Source organism: Pipra filicauda, unplaced genomic scaffold (genome assembly GCF_003945595.2).
Source record: "Pipra filicauda isolate LSUMZ 115617 unplaced genomic scaffold, ASM394559v2 scaffold128_size5466820_pilon, whole genome shotgun sequence".
NCBI lineage: Eukaryota > Metazoa > Chordata > Aves > Passeriformes > Pipridae > Pipra > Pipra filicauda.
Genome location: NW_024103751.1, coordinates 4,517,349 through 4,531,694, shown reverse-complemented (window position 1 = coordinate 4,531,694; position 14,346 = coordinate 4,517,349). Strand labels below are relative to the sequence as shown.

Here is a 14,346-nt window from a genome sequence, read left to right as displayed (position 1 = left end):
TGACATTGACATACTAAAAGAAACACCAAAGGTTCAGTGAAATTTGCTTTGCTAACAGTAATATGTGACACTTAAGTACTGGGAATAAAATTGTATAATTTGCTGCACAGTTTTTGCTTTAACTATATATTCTCTTAAACTGTGAATGATAGCTGACCTTTTCATTTTATAGGATTCGTTTTAGTTGCTTGGCATATGCTTAAAACCAATATTTAGGTAGATTTCATTGGGCAGATGAGTTACTGCAGGCTCAGTTATCAGTGACTGATGTTATGTGACATTTTCTCTGGGAATTTATATAGAACTTTTTCAGAAGAATCATGTAATGAGCCTCTTAATCATGCTTCATGCAATTGGTATTGATGGATATGTTTTTCAGTGTGCAAGAGACTCCAGAGGACGTGGCTGATGATTGATTTAGGATAGATAGGCTTAAATTGGGAGGGAAACAAAGCTAGTTATGAGAAGAACAAAGCACATTTTTACATGCTGTAAAGAAACATTCACATATTAAATTGGTTATTTGGATAAGTATACATTGCACATCTAGAACACAGCTGATATTTAATGTGGACATTGTTATCTGTCTAAGCAGTATTTTGACTCCTATTCATACATTCTGAATATTTTCTTTTTTGTTGCAATAGGTGAAAAGAAGAAAGAAAAAATTATATTGCTTACATAATGAAGGATTATATTTTCTTAACATGAAGTTAAGAAAACCTAAAGGTTAATTCAGGAGTAATACAACAAAGTAGATTAAATAGATTATGTTTTATTTATTTAATACTACTGTTACACGAACAGGGAATTGCTATTTTTAATACAACTGCAAAGTATAATGTTTTGTCATGAAAAAGTTTATAGTCCAAATAGATAATCTCAGGACTGGATACTTAGAAGTTTGAGTGACCTGTATACAGATAAGTTTAGGTCCCAAATCAGAAAGAGTGCATGACTGAGCTCTTCCATTGATGCCAGTAATATTTCTCACAGGCTGAAAATTACACATGAAATAAAAAAAATCTTCATTTTAAAAAATAAAATAATCTATTTTAATTTACGGTAAAATTTTTTTTTTCCCCATAACATTTGACCAGGGTGCTTACAATATAGTTGATAATAAGAAGGAAAAGTAGGAGTGAGTTTTTAATACAGAGCTCTGTAGTGACTTAGAGGTGAGAAAGCTCACATGCACTGAACTTAACTTGCTCTTAGTTCATCTTGGCTTCCTGGGTGTTTGTCTCTTTGCCTGTGGTGCAATGAAAGGAACTACAAGAATGCTGGTTCACCCTGTGCCAACTTTCCACTCTCCTTATCTGGTAGTGATTGTGAGGAAGTGCAGAAAATGCTTGTGCACTTTACAGTAGAGAATGTGTTATATTCCTGGACAGCCACCCAAGAACAACAGCTGAAGGTAAAGGCAGGCTCTTGCACATCAGTTGCAGAAGCTTTCCACTGCCAGTCAGTTGAGGATGAAAGATGACAGGCTAAGCCAAGGGGCGAGATGGACTGAGTTGAAGTATTTGCATTGTATTTTGTAAAACAAGCTTGGCCTTGCTGAAACTCTATGAACATCATGTGAATGCAGCTTTTAATGGAGGTGATTCTAAAGTATCCCAGACCTTTAATACTGTGCTTGCTGCCTGCTGTTAAGTCTGACGTTGAACAAGAGTTTATGGGGGTTAAAGCTATGCATTGTTGGGGAGTTCCAAATGTTCATTTTGTGTTGTGGTGGACTTGGATCTAGGGCTGTTGGTAATTACTGAAGTAATGTTTGAGAAAACAGAGGGAGGAAATTTGGAAATGATGCTGTTTGGGTTACTCTATTGCTGTAGTAAGCTCAGCTTACTTGCTGGTTTTTGAAAGTTTAGATTCCTTTTGAAAGTTGCATTTAAAATTGAATCAAACAAAAATGGATAATGATGAATATCTGTTCACAGTCTTGCTGAGGGAACTTTGAGATATTTTAGAGGTTATTGCTACGTGCTGGAACCATGTACTTTACTCCTAGAAGAGTCAGGGTATTTCTTGAAGGCAGTAATTTAAATGGTCATTTATTTGCTCATCTCCCATTTGGAACATATCAGAAAAGCTGACTAGTGGCTGATGTAGTTGAAGTAATGGATGAGCATAAGAAGATCAAGATAGGCAAACTGAAGGCATTTTGTGTGGATTCAGCCTCTCATCATTTGCAATCTATAATTTTTTTCTTTAAAGAGCCACTCACCTAAGGATTTTTAATCTAGAAATGACTTCATGTGAGTTGAGAAAAGTAAAAGAAAACTTTGCTTCCTGTGGCAAAGTACTATGTGGAAGAACCAAACTTAGAGGTGCAAACATTTCTAAGATTATTATTGCTGTCATTGTAGCTTTCATTCAACATCTTCAGGAAGTTCTTCTGTTCTTGTAAAATGAATACAGACAAAAGACACAGTTCACACATCTCTTCAACTTTAATTCCTCAGTTTGCTCAACCCTTTACTCTTAAGATTAAAGTTTTCACCTGTTTTAAGCATATAGGCTAAGCTAAGTGTTTAGGCTTCTTTTACAGTCAGAGTAAAAAAGAATACCTTATCCCACTAATGTCTCTATCTTGGAGTCTAAACATGCCTATTTCTATGTATTGATTTGTCTATCTAGTGATATAAAACACTTTTACTTACTTTTGTTATACAGCTACCTAACTGTTATTGCAGGCCCTGATGACAATTTCCTTTCATTTTCTGTCAAGTTTCCAGGTATTTTACCAATTTTCCTTCTACTTGGTACTTACCCAATGTATCATATTATTGGTCATTTAATGATTTTAGTAATTCCCTTAAACATCTCTTAAGCGTTAAACAGGTTTTATGCAGATTTAAATTAGAATCCAGTGGTTACCTCAGTGTTCAAATATTAATTTTTTTCAAAACTTTCAGCAGAAAACTTATAGAAGTTCAATACTAAGAATTCCAGCTCATGGCGGTAAGTTGCTTAGGATTTCAGTCACCGCATTTTTTTGACAGCATAATCATTTGTTCTTTTTATATCCATTTTCCTGTCTCCTGACACTGTGTATGTTTTGGTTCTGTTTCTTGCCTTTAAAAGGCCACTAGGCTGGGTGGAATTCACTGACAGTTTGCTTGTGTAAACTGTCTTACAACTTGGTTTAAGTTGTTTTGTGATTTACTGTTTGCTGTGGCTGACATGGCTGTAAGACTGATATGTTCAAATGAGGAAAAGCTCATTACTCTCATGGGTATGGAACATCTGAGTAAGTAAGAAAATAACTCAAAGGCAAGGATCAATTCTGGATCTCACCATTGTAACAGTGAGCAATTTGTATTTTGGGGATTTTGAATATCATCTTATGTTGTCTGTTACCCTGGTGCCTGTTCTTCCAGTTATATATTGTGAAGGAGTCTATACATATATTGCTGCAGTGCTACCTGACTGATAAAATCAATGTATCCAGACATTTGAACAGTAATACATTATTCTAATTTGATAGTATTTTACAGCTGTCTTGCATTTTGCTTTTGAAAGCTAAGCAACAGCATGTTGCCATGCTGAGCATGGGAAGTTAGACACAAAGACTGTGCTAGGCATCTTTTACTTGGGCTCTTCTGCCTGGTTACATCAGATCTCATCACATCTGGGCCTCTACACCTGTGGTTTTGTGCCACTCAGTTCTGAGCTCTTGTTTTTTGTGTTCTATGTTTGCAGAAGAAAACATTTTATAAAGGTACCTTTGGCTGCTGAGGGCAAAGTTGTGAAACTACAAGTGCGCTCTGTATTAAATGCCCACCAACTTGCCACATTACTTTAAAGTCAAGTTTTCAAGAGTCTGAGAATTTTTTTTTGTTCGAATATTTTTATCCAAGAATTGTGTGTTTTGTTTTCTTTTTCTTTTGGGTATAGTTCTGTAGCTTTGTTTCTGATTTAGGCCAAGATTAGAAGAAGAATGGAGGGTTGATTCCTCCCTTCCTCCAAAAAGAGGAGCTAATAAAGTGTCAGTGAGCACCACAAAACTAAGGCCATCCAAATTTGTAGCATCTGAAACAAGGGTGACCTCAGGTGGAATTCTACAAATGCAATATATCCATTTGTGACAGCATGTTGAGACTTGAATTTTGGAGCAGCTGCCACAGAATGGCAAGCGGATTGTATTTACTTTTCATTGAGGGATTTGCTTTACTTATGTAAAATCTTAAATGAAATAGCAGAATTTAAAGAATCAATTTATTTACCACAACATTGGCTAATTATATGATTGGATGGCAGAACAAGATCTGGATGTTTAAAGGAACTGGAAGAAAAGATAAGTCGTTACATCATTGGGTTTTATTATAAAAGGAATCTTTGGTTAACATTGGCAATTTGTACTGCCCACTCTCATGAAGGTCTTGAAGGGGAAATGAGCCATTTTCAAAGAGATTTTATTTTGTCCAAGTGGAAATGTTTTAAAATAAAGTATAATAGCATTGTCGAATGAAGTCAATAACTAACATGATTAACATTTCATGCTTAACCAAATTTGGTAAGTTTTCTGGTAAATTTGACTTATAATTGTGCACTTGTCCAAATATTTTGTATTTACTTTGTTTTTCCTGTCTTATCTCTTCTGCATCCACCTGAGACATTTATCTTATTGCCTTGTTTTTAACATACCCAGAGGAAAAATAAAGTAGGCTACTAGCCTTGCATTAAAAGCATGACTGATGGATCTATTTAAGCTCACAGAACCTCAGAGTGTTTTCAGAGATGCATCTTAAATTAGAGTTTGACAGCCCAACCATAACTCATTCTCCAGGTATTGGTGAAGTCTCAAACTATGATTTAATGATTCACATTTTTTTACAGTTAAACTACAATATTCAAGTACTGTAGAGCAAATTAAAAACTGAGTTTGAATTCAATTTCTGCCTATGTTAGAACAGATTTTTTTCATGCTGGATTAAACCTTAAAACTACAAGGCTGAGAAGGAAATTTGCCTGCTGGTGAAGGCAGTATGGATCACTGAGCAGTACTAAGTTCATCTAAGTGGCGGACTACTTTCCTGAAGGCTAATCCAGTTCAGTTGAATGTGAACTGTCTGAGGACCATTGCAGACCTTATCTTTCAATCTGATTCTTTGACCTTGCCTCCTGAAAATAGATGTAGTTCATATTTAGTATCAAAAACCTTCACAGAATACTTGAGGGTATTATTTGAGAAAATGAAGTCTGAATAGCAGATGGCATCACATCTACGATGGAATGACTACCTCAGTGGACAAGGGAAGGGCTACAGATGTCATCTATCTGAACTTTTGTAAAGCCTTTGACATGGTCCCCCACAACATCCTTCTCTCTTAAGTAGAAGGAGGTGGATTCAGTGAGTGGACTGCTGGATGGATAAGACAGTGAGTCAATGGCTCAGAGTCCTGATGGACATCAGTGACAAGTAGTGTCTCTCGGGGGTCCATATGGAGACCAGTGTTATTTAATATCTTCATCAATGACACAGATGGAGGGATCGAGTGCACCCTTGGGAAATTTGCAGATGACACTAAGCTGAGTGCTGCAGTTGACACACCTGAGTGATAGGATGCCATCCAGAGGGGCCTGGACAATCTTGAGGAGTGTGCCCAGGGGCATCTCATGAGGTTTAACTAGAGCAAGTGCAAGATGATGCATCTGGTTTCAAGCCCTGGTTTCAATACAGGATGGGAGATGAACAGATGTAGAGCAGCCCTGCTGAGGTGGAAGAGCAGCTGGACATGAGCCGGCAATGTGCACTTGCAGCCCGTAAAGGCCATTGTGTCCTGGTCTGCATCAAAAGCAGTGTGGCCAGCAGGATGAGGCAGGTGATTCTGCCCCTCTACTCTGCTCTGGTGAGACCCCACCTATAGTGCTGCATCCAGCTCTGGGCTCCTCAGCATGGGAAGGACACTGACCTGTTGTAGCGAGTCCAGAAGAGGACCACCAGGTTGATCAGAGGGATGGAGCACCTCTCCTATGAAGAAAGGCTGAGAGAATTGGGTTTGCTTAGCCTGCAAATAAAAGGCTTTGGGGTGACCTAATTGTGGCCTTCCGTTATGTAGACAGAGCCTACAAGAAAGCTGGAGAGGGACTTCTGACAAGGCCATGTAGTGATAGAACAAGAGGGAAGGCTTTCAGTTTAACTGAAAGAGGCTAGGTTTAGGTTAGACACTGAGAAGAAATTCTTTACTGTGAGGGTGGTGAGGCACTGGAACAAGGTTGCTCAGAGAAGTGTTTAAGGCCAGGTTGGATGGGGCTTTCAGCTAGTCTAGTGGAAGGTGTCTCTGCCCACAGCAGGGAGTTGGAACTAAATGATATTTACAATCCCTTTCAACCCATATGTACCAGGGTGAATTTATGCTGATACTTTTGGTCTGTGTTTGGCCCTGCCACCTGTGAAAGCTTTGCTCTTTCCCTTGCCAAGTTATGGGAAAACAAGCACTGATAAACGGGAAAGTTGTCCTTGAAGAGAGCTTCTTGTATAAACTGTTTTAATTGGTATTCTGTGATTGGCTAGTTGTCCTCCAAGGTCTCTTGAAGGAGAGATTGAGGAGGAGGAGGATGAAGGACACCCCCAGACTCATTTGGAAAAGACCCCCCTGAGTGCAGTACGCAGGCACAGGGAAAGCCACGCGTGCGCAGGAGATGCACTTACATAACCGGGAGGTGGGACTGAGGGCCTCGGGCTGGGTGGTGCTGGCTGCACCTGGGAGGTTGTGGCCACTCAATTAATTGTATAAAAAGCAGATAGCGCTTTCTTGTGGGAGAGCTAACTTCACACCAAGGACAACGTTGCCTTCGGCAGGGACACCTGCCAGTTTGTGAACTTACTGACTCTCCAAGGATGCAGCTTCTGCTATGGGTAATTATAGGCATGCTAGGTCGGTAAGATAACTTTATGGGCAACAGCTGGGTAACTGGGGAGGTCGTGCTGGGGGCTTATTTCTCTCCTCTTCCCTCCCTTTTGGGTTTGTTCGTTTTGTTGGCCACCTCTTGGTAATAAATATTGGTTTTTGTTAAGCTTTTAACGGTGTCTTGGTTTCAAGTTTCAGTAGGGTTTTGAACCCTCCCTAGTACACCATACCATTCTATAATTCTGTGCAAAGCCGTAGTCTTGTTGCTTACTGGCAGCTGCAGTTCTGATAGCCCATTGCACCCTATGTCTGTAGTGGAAAATAAGGTGAATGAGGGCTTGTTTTCTGGCCCTGAAAGGGACTGGCATAGCATGACTTGTGACAATATGGCTAAACATCTGCAAATGGGCTGGCTTTATCTAGGCTGCCTGTTTGGAACAGCTATGGCTTGAGTTATCCCCAGGACCGTAATCTGGGCATTGCCTGGGAGAATGCTAGTTGGCAAGGATCAGAGCTCTTCTGGAGGCTGTGTTTGTTAAACACTCTGGATGATTATGAACAGTGACTGAGCTAGTGGCCTGATCCTGCTGGGTTTACTGTTAGGTGTAGTAATAAAGCTTGTGTAAAGACAGTGTTGGAACCTGCGTTAAAATAATCTCCTAAACATAAAGTTAGTAATTCTACACAGAAGAGGTCATATAGAAATGATGCCTGATCTACAGATGAGATTCAGTTAAGTGTTTCTCTGTTTCTCTGTTAAACTTAACTCATAGTGTGGAACATCATCTCTCGATCAGAATAAAACCTGTATTAGTAACCACACTGTCTTTTCATGGTTCCTATATACAAGTTGATAGTGTACAGACTATTACTGTAGCATAGTTGGAGAATGCAGAGCATCTTGTATCACTGAGCGTTTCCAGTGTTTCTGCAGGCAGTCTGTGATGGAACTGAGTGTACAGAAGGTGTGCAAATCTACCCCTGTGAAGACAGGTGTTGCTTTGATATTTTATGCTCATTATTCAGAAATTCAGAAACCAATATTATCCAAAAAGTTTGTTTAGTAGTGAATTTCTAAGAGAAGCTTATCTCTTCAAGACACCAGCTGCAAGTCTGCTTTTGCAAGGAATAGGTGGCTGATGGGTACTTCGCAGTTCCTGGCAAGCTCTGAAGCCTCACAGTACCTATTAGAGCTCATTTGATACATCTAAATGACAACAAAATATCTAACTATGATGACATTTTTAATGGATTAGAAAAGTGTCTGAACTCACTAGATTTTTTTTTTCTATCTACATTGCGTCTTCTACATTTGTTTGATAAACCTTTTAAACTATTTGTCACTTTTTTTCTGTTGAGTGAGTGTGTGATAAGTATCACTCTTGCTTATACTGGATGATTTCCAGGCAACAGATTTATGCCAAATTATGGTGTTTTAATGATGGAAGTATTGCAGGAAGCATTTGGTTCGTGAAGCCACCTGAGTCTAGGTGAATCATGGAATAATTTGGGTTGGAAGGGACCTTTATAGGTCATGTAGTCATTCATATGTGCTAAAGAGTTAGAGGGGGTAGAGCTTATTTTTTTTCCTTTAAATTCAGCGGTGCTTGTTGACTGTCTCAGCTTCTGCAGGTATCAGCCAGAGTATAGAGAGAAGGTTATGTTCATGGGAAGTGCTTTGTAACTCAAGTTCTCCAATGTGAAGTTTGGCAGCCACAGCAGAGACATTAAGTTTGGCACAAAATCTATTGGGGATAAATTTAGACTTTCTTTAGCAATGACAGGTGGTAGAACTATTCAGTTCACTTGTTCACAGTTTACTGTTTAAAGATTCGGAGTGGTGTATTTTGTTTAAAAAGTATGGGGGAGTGACAAAGAATGGAGAATGGGACTCATAAGGAGGGAAGAAGTGGTAAGTAGGGCTACTGTAGTGGGAGTGCAGGCCGGGAGGAAAGAGTGACGGGCAAAGAAGTTTAACAGAGATGAGAAGAAAAAGATTCTCACAAGGATTCAGAGGGCTGATTAGGGTTGCTTCAGTCCAGGGAGGCACTGAAGACAAATCATCTGGAAAATGAGGCTTGATAAAATGACAGTTGCTTTCCTCAGTGTTATTTTCAGGGATGCTCCATAGCACCTTACCTATCTTCACTTTAGGTTTTATGATGTGAGAAACTGGGGCAATAGCAAGTAGGGGGAGGTTGTAAGTTTAGGTGACTGCATCTCCATTCTTCCTCTTCATTCAATAGCTAGAGTATTATATTGTTCAGATTCTGGTGTGAGATGCTTATTTGGAAAGGATTGTTTATAAAAGATGGTATGTTAACTACCCCTTTTTCTCTAACAAGTAATTGTGTATGGTTTATTGCTCCTTCTTATATATAATGATATTATACATAAATATTATTTCTAGTGGTGCTTGTGTAGATTATTTTTTCCCAGAGTCCAGTTATCTTTTTTATTGAATTATACCTTATTGTGTGACTGTTCCCATTGATTTCACCAGAATTATTTAGTTAAGAAGTATATATACATGGACCAAAGGGATTTGTTTCAGTTTTTCCAGAATAAGTTTTTGTATTTCTTTATTGATAAAAGGACTCAGTTGAAGGATTGATTGCTGTAAGGTTAATATTGAAACCTTGGTATAGATCTCATTCTAGCTCTCAGGTGTGTTGCTATTTAGATTTCTTATCCAAAATTGGTTAATAACGTTTCTCTTTTTTCCATAGGCAATGTTTAGTCTCTGCATGGTTGAAAGTGAAGCCGATGAGGTGAATTTACATGGTGTCACAAGCCTTGGTTTAAAACAAGCCCTGGACTTTGCATATACTGGACAGGTATTGTGCAATTCTTCAAAGTAAGAAACACAGTTGAAAGCAACTGCAATAAAAACTGAGTATGTCCTTTTCAGAAGTACTAGAAATTATTTTTCTTCTGCACTACCCAGTACAAGGTATTTTGATTCAACAGATCTTAATGTTTGTATACTGTGATGGATTTTTTTCTTTAGAAGGATTGTTTAATAAAAACACCACTTATGTGCATCATTGCCAGGTAGTGAACCATGTAGGATTTGTATTCCCTTTTTGTGGTTGCCTGACTGTTCATAAAATCTTAATATGAGTTGATTCTGCATGCTAAATTATATGTAAAGAAAGGTGTTTTCCTAGTAAAAAATATTTATAAACTCTGCTGTGTTTGAAAAATTATATAATTTAGGAGAAAAATAGTCTCTTACTCTCTGGACAGATGCAGTTCAAGTATCTTTGTAAATGCTTATAGGTACTATACATTTTCGTTGTGACACTATGACCACAGGTTAGATATCACATTATATCACTTCAGAAAATGCAGTGATGCTCCTTTTCCCTTTGCCCCTTGCCATATCTCTGCACTGCATGGTTTGAGAGCATTGCTGCGTGACTTCATCTCAATTCAGAGTTCCTGGGTAGTGAGCTCAGAACACCTTGCTATGTGCTCTTTTGGATTCTAAAACTCCAGATAATCAAACTATTTTTGGAATATTGGTACAACAGTTGAGTCCACTGATGTATTAGTGATCTTTATTAGTTAATTTCAGAACTGAAAGCTTAAATCCGTATTGCGTTATTCTGGTAGAGCTGTTGAGTTATATAAATTTAAGGCATCTGCTTCTATACTGTGGATTGAGTATATGGCCTTATATGGGTCTTTTCGTTGTTTGGTTTTGGTTTTTTTGTTTTGTTTTTTTTGTTTGTTTGTTTATTCGATTGGTTGGTTAGGGGTTTTTTGTTTTGTTTTGTTTTTTTACAAAGAAACTAAATAGGAATAAGGAAAAAAAACCCTACCTGTTTTAAAGGATCTATTTTTGTCACCAGCCCACACAACAGTTATAGCTTAGCACTTGAATTTCTGTGTTTCTACTGTTATGGAAAACAGAACTTATTGAAAGTTTTCTTTTATATAAGTGATAGATAGAGATGCCATACTATATTAGTGAATTAGCTGAAGATCTCAGTACATGACTTGTCATTGGTATATTTTTCGTTGTTTCAGTTGAAAGTTTTGATAAAAATTGGAATGGTAGGCACCTGTATCACCTTTTTAGTAACTTTAAATTATAGGTTGATTATTCTGAAGGGAGAACTCTTGTTAGAAGTACCTTTTGAGAGGATGGGTTGTATTTGATTTCTGTCTGACCCATCCTGTCTGTTGGGATTAGATATATTCGCCATCTTTCAGCAAAACTCATAGTCTAATAAACATGTGTAAAATATATTGAGAACCTTTGAAAGAATGGATATGGCTTTTATGTAACCCAACAAGCAACCGCACATTGCTTCCAGGATAATATTCCCAGCTCCCTAGCAAATAATATGCGCCTTCTGTCCTTGGTTCTTTTAGAGTCTTTTGAGTCTTTCATTTTCAGGCATAATCTACTTTGAATAAATGAATGGGGTTCTTAAGTTAAATATAGATGTGCATGTATGTGCAGTTGCTCATACATATAAGTGATTATAAGGTGAAGTTTGCTCTGTCCTGTCTCTCAGGTACACCAAACGCTACTTTGATGAATAGAGAAATGAGAAGTATTCTGCAGGAGTTTTCTTATAAAGGTGCCTTTGAAGCATAACTCAAGTGATAATGTGGGTCTGAGAATTAGCAGTATTGCTTTTTTGCTTTAGGCCTTGAAATTCTCTTCTGGCACTGGGTTTCTATGTCTTGAGCATTGCTTATGTACTGACTCAGGCTGACAAAATCTGGGTGAGCATTTCAAGGCAGTGAGTGGGAGTAATCCCCAAAGGCTATTAATAAACTGGATTACTGGATGCTTACATCAGAGAGAGAGTTCTGAAGACACTCATCTTTGGTTTGGTTTGCAAACTGTTTCTGATTTAAAAAATAAAATATTGGTTAGTAACGCAAAACTCACTCATGCCAAATACAATCTTATATTGCTCTGAAAATGTAGGTATCAAGACATGATCTGAAATACCTCTTAAAAGTGAAACCCATGAACTCTATTTAGTTTCTTTTTTTTATTTGGCCAAAATGTTGGTCAAAAAAAATGGATGTTTCTTTAGGTAACGCTGTGGAATTCCTTAAGTGTCTATGTCTAAGAAGATAAGTAATTAGTTGCAGCTTTCTTCTCTTTATTTCTTTAATATGCTGAACTTACGTTTGAGATGCTACACATCAAATTGAATGCAGCTTTCTGTGAAAAATAATATATTGGAGACATCTGGTGGAAATATTTAATATTGCACAATGGCCTGCAGTTTTTGAAAGTTATCAAAATTAAGAAATTTAATTTTTAGGATAACACTGAAATCTGAAATTAAACTCTGTCATCCTTGCCTCTATTTTGTTAATTCTAAATATGCCTGTGGACTTAAAATAAAAACTTGGTCTTCCTGTCTACTTAGGCAGACAGTGCCTTATCATAATTACTGTTGGAAATATTTTGTTTGTAAGGGAAACCTGATTGTTCAGAAGAAAAAAGTTTTAAAACTCAAATACAAATAATACCATAATTCCAACTGAGTTAATCCATTACTATGGTCCTTAATCATCACAGAGAAAGAAATTTGGTGTTCAAATAGGTAAAACTAATGAAAGGAATGGCAGCAGAATTCTATTTTGTTCTATGCATATAGGTTCTCAGTAATCCTCTAATAATGAAATCTTTGGTAAAAAAAAGTCTTAAATATGTTTCATCTTGACCATAGGCATTTTACCATATAATTCCATAATCAAAATTGATTGATAGGCTACAACTTTCCTGTTGTAGTTGCCATATCCTTTCTTCGTAAAAGGGCTTTAAGGTCATTCTCTCTTCTGTTTCACAGCTGGCAGCAATAAGACCAGGCCAGAGCCTCAGTGAGTAGATTACTTGCCCTGCCTTTTCCAAGTGTTAGATTTGCATTGGAAGGGAGATACATGAAGTACAATCCAATATAGGAACTATGTATTTTAGATTATTAATATAGAGAAGCAGTTCTTGGTGCAGAGTTTGGAGCTCACAATTCTTTCTGTCCAACTAAGAGTCTTAACCACTGTGTTAGAGAGTCATGGGCATTGTTCTTTTCTTTTTGACTATTTTTTTTTTATTTTAACCCTTCTGTTAGCAAGAGACACAATCTTATTTGGAGGAATGGGATAGCCCCTAAATAGGCCAGTGTAGTTGGCTGGCGAGTCACAAGAGCACTGGCTTTAATTTGCAGTGGATGATCCTAATTCAACAAAAATACAAACACACAGTTGGAGTCCTATGCATACTGAAATGCTCCAGACTTGGATCTTTCTTCTTGGTAACTATGTTTTATCATATGTCTTTAATCTATGGTAATGGAAATATTTTGCATTTAGATAGAATTTTATTTAAGGACCTCAAAACACATTATAAAAGCAAGTAATCACTGTCCTTACTTTGCTGCATCATAAACAGGAAATTATTTTGGGAGAAAATTACTTTCCAAAGACAGCACAGCAAACCAGTAGCTTTATTAGGGCATAATGCCAAGTTTTGCTGTTTTCCTAACTGGCCGGTCTCTTTTCTTTTTGCTCGTTTTGGTTTTTTTTCCTAAACTATGATATTTTGTTTCTGTATTAATAGAAATTAAATTGTTGTCATAAAGTTATAAAATTATTCTGAATTGTTAAAGCTTACAGCTTCTTTGTGAAATTGTACTTTCATTAGTTATTTCTTTAACAAAAAAAACCAAAAAGACCAAAACATGAAAGAATGAAAGATCTTCTCAGATGGTAAACAAATAGTACAAATAAATGTTTTCAAGTACAACAATTTCTCCTGATAATTGCTTTGATTCCTTTATAGAATCTTGGCTTTCATTTCTCATCAATTCCTCCCTTCATTTGATATTGACAGTTTTTCTAGTGATCAACAAGTATTTCACCTACCATTTTTAGTTAAGATCGGGGAAAATAGCTATCAATATCTTAGCACCTCTTATTGTGTTAATCCTCTCTGTCTTGTGGATGAAGGTGTGTTGCAAAGGTGTATTGTGATGTTTGATTTTCTTGGGTAAGTGGCCTTCAGTATCCTGTGCTTAGCAGTTCCACTGGCTGCCTTTTGAGTGAAATGAATCAGTTAAACCACCTGCTGTCCCTCGCAAAAGTGACTTAAAGTATCCTTCTTTACTACTGGGGACAGAATGCCAAAGTCATGGATACCTGAATACAACAGGTCTGTGTCTTACTGTAAATACTTAACATCCTTTTTCAATGCAATTTCAAAGCCAAAGGTAAAAATGTGATACCTAGATAGGGGCGTTTCCTTTTTCACTTATATCAGGAGGATAATCTTGTTTCTGTGCTTAGCACTAGGTTATAGCTGCTAGGTGTTAGGTTCACAGTTCAGGTACAGATTGCCCAGAAGGCTTAGAATAATACAAAGCTTAATTAACTCATTTTATGAAGTTTATTTTACAGCAAGTTAAATGTTCCATGTTATTTGCTGTGGACAGAAATTAAGCTAGGGACAAGA

General features: G+C 37.3%; 1 protein-coding gene across 3 annotated transcripts in view; it reads left to right on the top strand.

Moving 5' to 3' along the window:
• The window catches only part of KLHL32 (kelch like family member 32), a 126,825-nt gene that overhangs the window by 46,605 nt on the left and 65,874 nt on the right, over positions 1–14,346 (top strand). For all 3 annotated transcript variants that reach the window (XM_039390825.1, XM_039390826.1, XM_039390829.1), the window contains one exon: positions 9,590–9,697. In XM_039390825.1, the coding sequence (XP_039246759.1) occupies positions 9,590–9,697 (108 nt within the window). The remainder of the gene's footprint in view (positions 1–9,589; positions 9,698–14,346) is intronic.